Source organism: Saccopteryx bilineata, chromosome 1 (assembly GCF_036850765.1).
Source record: "Saccopteryx bilineata isolate mSacBil1 chromosome 1, mSacBil1_pri_phased_curated, whole genome shotgun sequence".
Lineage (NCBI taxonomy): Eukaryota > Metazoa > Chordata > Mammalia > Chiroptera > Emballonuridae > Saccopteryx > Saccopteryx bilineata.
Window position 1 is genome coordinate 394,135,755 of NC_089490.1, and position 10,138 is coordinate 394,145,892.

Here is a 10,138-nt window from a genome sequence, read left to right on the forward strand (position 1 = left end):
TGCCCTCCTGTAGCTTTCTTTCGAGCTGAAAAGAAATAGAAAATAGACAATAAACATAGTAAGTAAATTAGATACTATATTAGAAGATGTAATGCTATAGGAATATGGAGGAAGAGAGGCAGACTAAAAACTTTTAAATAGGATGATCAGAGCTACGTTTCATTAAGAGGGTAACATCTGAGTAGAAAATTCAAGAGTAAGATAGTTAGCCTTGTGGATATCTTGGAGAAATGCTCCAGGCAGAGGGAGTCAGTATAAATGCCTTAAGATGAGAGACTGACACCAATGTTGAGATACAAAACGAACTATGTTTGGGCTAGAATGGTCAAGGGGGGGGGGAGGGGTTAAATGAGGTCAAAGATGTAGTAGAGAGGAGCTCCTTCAGGGACTCCTAGGCCATTCTGATTGAAATGAGGGGCCACTGGAGGTTTTGGTGAGGCCTGACTTTTTGAGAGAATCACTCTGGCTGCTGTGTTGAAAACAGTTGGGGGAGGGGAAGGCAACAATGGAAGCATGGAGGATTGCCAGGCGGCTACTGCAGTACACCAGGGCAAAGGTGATGGTGACCTGGACCAGGGACAGTTCCTTTCCTATTTTAACTATGTCTCTGCTATTTCTGTACACTACTATACAGTCTGTAGCACCAGCTTGCTGTCTCATTTTTCCAGGCTGACACATGATTATTTTTGAGTTCTGCTATAACACAGATGAGTATCTTCAGAACCCTTTATCAGCATCTCTAAAACTAGACCTACTTCTACCACTTCTCTCATTGCAATGCTCCTCACTCTCATCATTCTATTATGCTTCCGACATAAAAGCTCTACGCAATCCGCTCCTCTCAGCATTCAAAGTCAGACACCTAACCCTCTTCACTGAAGCTTTCCCCAAATAACCTTTTCATTTTAATTCTAACTTTACCTCATCCTAAACATACACTACTTTCTAATCTACAAACACCCATATATTCTTTTGTATGTTATATATTTTATTCTCATTTTAGTTTTGTTTTGTATGTTTAATGCAATTCAACAGAAGGATAACAGGTAATTCCCTTTATAACTAATACAGAAACAGATTTTCCAAAGTGTTCTTTTTTTTTTCACAAGTTTTTTTAAAAATAATTTTATTTATTTTTAATGGGGTGACATCAATAAATCAAGATACATATATTCAAAGATAACATGTCCAGTTTATCTTGTCATTCAATTATGTTGCATACCCATCACCCAGTCAGATTGTCCTCTGTCACCTTCTATCTAGTTCTCTTTGTGCCCCTCCCCCTCCCTCTCCCTCTCCCCCCTCCCCCCGTAACCACCACATTCTTATCAATGTCTCTTGGTCTCCCTGTTATGTCCCATCTACGTATGGAATAATGCAGTTCCTGTTTTTTTTCTGATTTACTTATTTCACTCCGTATAATGTTATCAAGATCCCACCATTTTGCTGTAAATGTTCCGATGTCATCATTTCTTATGGCTGAGTAAGTAGTATTCCATAGTGTATATGTGCCACATCTTCTTTATCCAGTCATCTATTGACGGGCTTTTTGGTTGTTTCCATGTCCTGGCCACTGTGAACAATGCTGCAATGAACATGGGGCTGCATGTGTCTTTACGTATCAATGTTTCTGAATTTTTGGGGTATATACCCAGTAGAGGGATTGCTGGGTCATAAGGTAGTTCTATTTTCAGTTTTTTGAGGAACCACCATACTTTCTTCCATAATGGTTGTACTACTTTACATTCCCACCAACAGTGGATGAGGGTTCCTTTTTCTCCACAACCTCTCCAACATTTGCTATTATCTGTCTTGTTAATAATAGCTAATGTGCCTGATCAGGCAGTGGCGCAGTGGATGGAGCGTCGAACTGGGATGCGGAGGGGCCCAGGTTTGAGGCCCCGAAGTTGCCAGCTTGGGCGCAGGCTCATCTGGTTTGAGCAGGAGCTCACCAGCTTGGACCCGGGGTCTCTGGCTCGAGCAAGGGGTTACTTGGTCTGCTGAAGGCCCGCGGTCAAGGCACATGTGCGAGAGCGGTCAATGAGCAGCTGGGATGTCACAACAAAGAACTGATGGTTGATGCTTCTGCTTCTCATCTCTTTGTTCCTGTCTGTCTGTCCCTATCTATCCCTCTCTCTGACTCTCTCTCTGTCCCTGTAAAAATAAATAAATAAATAAATAATAATAATAGCTAATCTAACAGGTGTGAGGTGCTATCTCATTGCAGTTTTGATTTGCATTTCTCTAATAACTAAAGAAGATGAGCATCTTTTCATATATCTGTTGGCCATTTGTATTTCTTCCTGGGAGAAGTGTCTGTTCATATCCTCTTCCCATTTTTTTATTGGATTGGATTGTTTGTTTGTTGTTGAGTTTTAGGAATTCTTTGTATATTTTGGATATTAGGCCCTTATCTGAGCAGGTGTTTAAAAATATCATTTCCCAATTAGTTGGCTGTCTGTTTATCTTGTTATCAGTTTCTCTTGCTGAGCAAAAACTTCTTAGTCTGATGTAGTCCCATTCATTAATTTTTGCCTTCACTTCTCTTGCCTTTGGAGTCAAATTCATAAAATGCTCTTTAAAGCCCACGTCCATGAGTTGAGTACCTATGTCTTCTTCTATGTACTTTATTGTTTCAGGTCTTATGTTTAGATCTTTGATCCATTTTGAGTTAATTTTAGTACAGGGGGACAAACTATAGTCCAGTTTCATTCTTTTGCATGTGGTTTTCCAGTTTTCCCAGCACCTCAAAGTATTCTTAATGACAATTCTACCCATATAATTTTCCCATATATCTCATTAGAAAAAGGAGAAGAAAAAACTGAAGGCATCATAACAAGAAAAAAAAAGTGCTTGATATATAGGGTATAATAAATGGTAAACCACTTTTAAAGATTTAGATTACTGACAATTTTCTGAGAAGCTCATGGACAACTGTTAAAATGATCTTTCTTCTTTTTTTCTGCTTACAAAGAAAATATATGTTAACATCACACAAATATGTAACTTAGAAAGTTTCCCATAACTCAACAGGTATGTTAAATATTGTATATTGCAAACTATAAACTTGTTTCTTTTAACTTGTTTTTTACTTAAGCAATATAACCTGGACATCTTTTCATGCATGCACAGACATATGTAAGTACTGAGAATATTATCTGATTCTTTTTAATACCTATGTAAGATTCTATTCTATCGATAAACTAATTTAACTTATCCCCACTGATGGAAATTTAGATTTGCAGACTCTCAATATAATGACTCAATATAACTATTATACATATCTTAATATCGTAAGCAATATTTAAGTAGGCTAAGTGCCTTTCAGGGTTAGATTATAAACATTTAAACTTTGCTATTTTTACCATATAACAATGTTATCACATAACACTAGTGGTCCAAAAAGTGAGAGAAGTGGGACCTCCAAATTTATAATTTGGTATGATCAGAACCACTATGTCTAGTCTTTGGGCACTGTGGTAAATTTAAATGTGCTACTTTTGGTAAAGGGGAAAATTCACTTTAGATGAAAATTATAGAATTAATTTAAATAATGAGTTATCAGCAAAAAAAATTCTTAAAATAGTGTAATTAAAAATCAATTGTGACATTAATATTTATGTCATCTTTGCTAAGGAAGAGCAAACTGAGAAAGTTGTTATAGGACAAATTGCTTTTTGTTATTTTACTAACTCAGCAATGCCAAAAAAAAAGGGGAGGATCTATCCCAAAGAAACTTTTTCCATTTATTTTACAAATTTAAGGTTAATTTTTTTTTTTTAGATTTTATTTTAAGAGAGAGAGAGAAAGAGAGAGAGAGAAGATGGGAGGAGCAGGAAGCATTAACTCCCATATGAGCCTTGACCAGGCAAGCCCAGGGCTTTGAACCGGCGGCCTCACCGTTCCAGGTCCAGGTCAATGCTTTATCTACTGCGCCGCCGCAGGTCAGGCCAGGAGGTTAATTTGTTAACAAAACTTGAATGCAGCAGTGTTCTAATTCGCGTCTTCATTCACTGCTTCCATACTTATCTGTGCTAACTTTAACAGTTCCTACCAAAAATGAATAATCTATTTATCCTTAATAACTACATTTTAAAAAACACTGGTTAAATAGCCTTTTTCTGTGAGAACGGCTGTTGTGAATTGTTACTTTTTCAAACACGTAAGCGAAGTATCCCATAAATACCATCATCATCATTTCAGGTTTCACTTGCTGTTGTGTAGAATCATCTAAGCCATGTCAAAGATGGCATGCCCTTACAACAAAGGGACAGACACTTCACTCTATCTTTTTCAAATGACCTAAGTACAGAGTTACCTTTGCCAATGCTGGACCTCACTCCACATTAGTCAAAATGATCAATGGTAGGCAAAATACCAGAGAAATGAAGGGAAAGAGATAACTGTTCTCCTTCAACTCATTAACCTATACCGACAATCAGGTGAATTCCTGATTGCTCCCAAAAACTTACACTTGTAGTCATTCCCCCAAGTCTGTCTCAGGGCTATATATTTTTTTTTTTGTATTTTTCTGAAGCTGGAAACGGGGAGGCAGTCAGACAGACTCCCCGCATGCGCCCAACCGGGATCCACCCAGCATGCCCACCAGGGGGCGATGCTCTGCCCATCTTGGGGCGTCGCTCTGCTGCAATCAGAGCCATTCTAGCGCCTGAGGCAGAAGCCACAAAGCCATCCTCAGCACCCAGGCAAACCTTGCTCCAGTGGAGCCTTGGCTGCAGGAGGGGAAGAGAGGAAGGAGAGGGGGCAGGGTGGAGAAGCAGATGGGCGCTTCTCCTGTGTGCCCTGGCCGGGAATCAAACCCAGGACTCCTGCACGCCAGGCCAATGCTCTACCACTGAGCCAACCGGCCAGGGCCTTGTCTCAGGGCTATTTTAAAATAAAAACAAAATTGTAAGGAAGTAAAGATGATTGAATTTTAAAGCAATCTCAATCTCTAAAGATTACTATAGCAGCTATCAATAGAAGTAGGAAGAATGGGGAGTCCTTCCACGTGGAGGCAGGAGAGTCTCAAAGATTGCTCAAACACTGCTTTCACTGGTGGTTTACAATGATTCCATTCACAGCTACCTAATCTGTCACTTTCCCTCCTCATTTGTTAAAATGAGGATAATAATAGTACCTACCTAACAGGGGCTGCTGTGAATATATGTAAAACATTTAGAATAATAAGCATCTTCTAAGTACAAGAATTTATATTTAGAGAATGAATTGATTCCTGTGGCCCATTTATTTCTCTAAGATGATGCAAACATTTTTCCATGTGGAAAACAGTGACTAGCTTCTTAAGGAAAGGTGACATCAGAGCATTTGTAGCCACAATCTCAAAATAACTACTGCATTAACAGGTTTCACTAAAGACATTCACGCCTTGAATTAGAAACCATCAAACCAAAACATGTATCAAACGTCAGACATTTATCTCCTGTTTTAAATCCTCTACACCAGCTGTGTATCTACTCGTAGAAGTATATTAAGCAAGTCACAGGTGGACTTATAAAGCAATTTTCCTTTTATAAACCCTTACAGTATTTAGACCAAAATGTTATGGGGAAAAAAAGATGTTATGAGGAATTGAGACTAATTTTGCAACTCAAGTATATCATACTCAATGGAAAGGGCCCATTTGAAAAAATTTTCCTCCATTATACACTTTGTTGACCAAGAAATCCTACTGAATCACTAGTTCTGCTTGAGGGTGCAGAAGAGAGCCAACCCTGTGCTATTCTGCTGCCTTTGCTTCTTACTTCCTGTTCTTTTCTCTGTCACCCCAGGGCCTTTTCACTGTGTGTGCACTTTTCTTTCTTCTTTTTTCTCATATAAAATACAGTTCTGTAAACTGTAGGAGCCTTTTATGGCAATATTTTCCCCATCTTGTGAGGAATACAGAAACTCCAAAAGGTTGCCTATAGCACTCTGGACGTCCATGAGAAGGAAACACTATTCCTCCTCCGTCCAGGTCCAAAGCTGAGGACCTATTACTATGCTGCCTCCTCTTAGTATCTGTAAGTCAATTCTATCAACTTCATTTTAATACTGAGGAAATGGCTTTAAAAGGGTAAGATTCAGCACACTATTTAAAGAGAAAGAGTTCTAGAAACAAGTACACAATGTTTGCAGCTTCTATTGTACTCTCCAGGTTATTAGTAAATTAACTTCCAAATACAATTTGCAATTCACACCAGTTCCCTGCTTTTGTAATTCTACTCTAGTGCTTTTGCCTGTGATCTCCATGGAGCGAGAACGGCATCTTAGATCATGTCAACCTCTTGGACCATCTCATCTCCTAAACTATGGCTATAATCCAAAAGGTCTTTGGTTCCCTTCTGTAATGAGTCTACCCTTCTACCTGAAACACTTCTCCTGCTGTTACTATAGTGGTAGTTTTGAGCTCTTTGAAATTTTGTAAACCCTGATCCACAACAGAATACATACTCTTTCATTTTTGGCAATTCATTCAACTCAGTCTAAGCTTTAATAAACTTAAAGCTGTTTAGGTCACTGTAAAACCAGCAACCATTATATCATTTTTAAGACCTCTTATTTGTTTTTGATATTCAACATCTCTTAATTTAACTACTGTTAAATTTCCTCTTATTATTTAACTTTGAATATTTGCTGCATAGACAGAAGTGCTCTATTCCAAAGAAATCACTCATATTTACACATCCCAGCAAAAACAGTTGATGTTTACAGTACCAACAAAGCAAACAACAAAGGCATTGAGCCTTACCTATTCATTTTTTAATTGTACAATTTAATTACAACTTATTAGTATATTTGTCCTAAGACCTCTAATTCTCAAACTTTATCATATAAGCTTGCTCTCTAAATTTCCCATCTCAGTAATCATAGCTCTGTGGCCTGTGTTAACGTTTCATGACCTTTCCAACTCCAAGCATATTTATCTAGCCTCAGGGATGGCAAAGTTTCATCTTACTTCTAACTTATGAAGACTATCACCAAACTTCTTGGAATAAAAGGGTTTGTATTTTATTGAAGACAGTATAAGACAGTAGCAGGGCCATGTAATATATACTACTTATCAACTGAATTTTAAAATATAAATATCCAAATCTGAGTTTTCTAATTCACCAGTTTTCCTTAAGATACATGTTCCACAAATAAAAATCTCTAGGATTATTTTTAATCTTTGTAAAATATCTTGATCTCTAACTATGTGAATTCCTTATAGTGTCAACCTAGAGCAATAGATCATATAGCTGGAAGGGACAGGGCTTAAAGAACACCTGTTTTTTTAAGTGAGGCAAAAAGAAGCCCAGAGGAGAAGAGATGCTTCTAGTCAAGAAGAGACTATTTTAAGACCAAGAATAGGATATTTTCCTAAATTAGTGACTGAGGTCACTTATACTGAGATAAAGTACTTATAAAAGAGAGGGTTTGAAAACAGAAAGAGACCAAGATGATATAAGAGAAAGATGTTACTTACCAACTGCACCTGATCCAAATGTATCATCATTGAATTGATCAATCTCCTCATCTTCCTCTCCCAGACCCTGAAATGCATCCTCATCTTCATCCAGAGGGCAATCCTCTAAAGACTAAAAAAAAAAAAGAGAGAGAGAGAGAGATTTAGCTATTCATGATGTTCACAACCTCATTGTAAAAAGTTCTAAAAATGTTCATCTTACCTTTCCAATCAACAAACTAGCTTCATTATGACTTTTTTGTAAAGATGGAATTTTTTTCTATTTCCTAATTTTCCCAACATTGGAAAATTTCCATCTTCCTTTTTTTCAGTTTCTCTTTCCTATTCCTTAATTCATTTAACCTTCCTCTCCAAACATTCCATTTCTCTATCAAGAATCTAACAAGAGCATCTCCTCCCGGTTTGTCAACCTCCTTTATATCACTAGATAGAATAGTAATGACAACAGAAAAGAAAAACTTCATTATTTTACTTGAGTTTTAGAGTACTTTTCATCTTCCCTGTATTCATGTCATGTTTTCAACTATTGTTCCTTTTTAAAGCTTTCTCTTCCTTTTCCATCTTTTTCTCTTTCTGTTTCCTGTAGGCCCAAACTCTGGTGATAAAACAGAAAGCTAAAAGTTTCAACCACAATTAGGTAAACTCTCAAAAAGCTGTGATATGGCAAATTCAAGTTCTGACTGCGCTTTTACAAGTCATGTGAACTTAGGCAAGTCATTCTTTGAAATTAAATAATGAAATACTTCTTCAGCAACCACTGTGCCTCAGGCTTGTTAGGCGCTAAGCCTCAGCCTCTGAAGTAGTAATCCAGGAACAATCCCACCCATCACATAGTTATGAGGATCAAATGAGGTATAGATTTAGGCAAGGACCGTGGATTGCTGAAAATGCTATCACTATAACAACTTAAGTGGGTCCTGTTTTAAACATTCCCTCCTTTCGCTTCAGTTTTTAACTGATTTCCCAAGGTTTCTTTTCTTTTGGCCACTGCCTACCGCTTCTCATTAATCTCTCTCCACGTTTACATGAAGTTAGTGTGGTCTTAAACCATTTCCTATCAAGTAGGTGTGTTCACAATTTTCTAAGACTCAGGATCAGACGGGTAGGGTTGTGCTCCACCTCGCCTGACAACCTCCCAGCTAGGCTGTTCCCAAAGGAAAGGTTAAGCCAACGGGCCATTTCACCCAATTTAAGCCCTCCCATATATACACAAAGCAGGTATGCAACTGCCTACAACTGGGAGGCAACATCCAGCAGTACTCTTTCTCAAATCACAGAGATCTACTTAATCAAATCACTGGGTTTTTTTTTTAAGTCGGTAAAACTCTTAGGGATTGATTAACTAGACCAGCTCTATTACTCTATAAATCCAGAAACTTTTATGTTCAGGGATCAGAAGTCGCTCAAGGTCAAACAGAATAATAAATGACAGGTTCGGGACTCTCAACTATTGCTACATTACCGGGACCGTCACCAAACCCACGTCTCCCTCCACTGGCCCAGAAGCAACTTCCAGTGGACACGCCCCCTCCCAACTCCGAGGCCTCTTTAGTAAACAGCCTAAGGACCCAGTCAAAGGGCAAGCCCGGGCCCCACTGACCCGAGGGCTGCCTGCGTGTATGGGTGGAACTGGAGGGAAGGTGGTTCCGGATTCAGGGCGGGAAACGTTTCTCTAGGTTTTCCAGCATGACTGTTCCTCAAGAAGAGCCACCGGGGGGATGCCCTGCTTCCCTCCGCGGCTCCTCCCGGGGCGGGGCTGGCTGGTGGTCCGGGTAAGGGACTTAAGGGGCCCTCCCCAGCTGAAAACAGAGGCCAACTCTCCCCAGCGACAACTAATAGGGCAGTCCCGACCCCTGAAGCCAGCTCACAGCTCTGGGATTAAACCCACGACCCCAGGCCTGACGCTCTCCTTTAGGTCCCGCCGTCCGACTCCTCCCCGCCAGGAGCGCGGGACAGAAGCGAGGGTATGAGAGAGGAAAAGGGGCGCGTGAGGGAGGGAGGGGTCACTTCCGGTCGCAAAAGCTCACCTCGTAGCGGAACATTCTTGGGGAGGGGGGAAGGGAGCGGGGAGGGGAATGGGGGAGGGAGGGAAGAAAAGTTGACTCCCCGGGCTCCTCCGCGCGCGGGTCCTCCACCGGCTCGCGACCCCTGGCCGCCGCCGTACGCCGGAGCGTGCGTAGCAACGTGCGCAGGCGCGCCTCAAGGAGGGCGGCCACTCGTCTCTGCGCTCAGCGGCGGCGTCTGCGCGGGGAAAAATTTGGCGTCTCACTTTCTAGTCTCAGGGGCGGGAAGGAGGTCCCGTGGCATCAGACTGCGCACGCGCTGCTTGATGGCGGGGCTTCTTCGCTTGCGGACTTGCATCCCCGCCCCCGGTTTCTCTGTGCCCGCTCGGCGCTGGGGTCAGAGTCACGAGTTTTCCGTCACCGTCTGGGCGGGGAAAACCCTTGTGATTGTAACAGGATATTGCTTTGAAGAGTCCCAGGCTCTGTCTGAGTTGGAATAAATGGGGGTTCCTAGGATATTTTTCCAGCGTCCAACACGGTCTCCGGGGTGTTCGGTAGTCCTCACGATATCTATGACATGCGCCGAGTGGAGGGAAAAAGAAACTGAAAAGTTCAGGTCATCCAAAGGGGGTGAATTCGTAGCCACTTTCAGCAGCAGGTCACCCAC

General features: G+C 40.7%; 1 protein-coding gene across 1 annotated transcript in view; it reads right to left on the reverse strand.

Moving 5' to 3' along the window:
• Positions 1–9,685, reverse strand: part of PATL1 (PAT1 homolog 1, processing body mRNA decay factor) — a 32,352-nt gene extending 22,667 nt beyond the window's left edge. Inside the window, exons 1-2 of the mRNA XM_066251609.1 lie at positions 9,496–9,685; positions 7,469–7,580 (exon numbers count right to left, since the gene is read on the reverse strand). Coding sequence (XP_066107706.1) covers positions 7,469–7,580; positions 9,496–9,510 — 127 coding nt within the window. The 5' untranslated portion in view covers positions 9,511–9,685. The remainder of the gene's footprint in view (positions 1–7,468; positions 7,581–9,495) is intronic.
• Between the last annotated feature and the right edge of the window lie 453 nt (positions 9,686–10,138).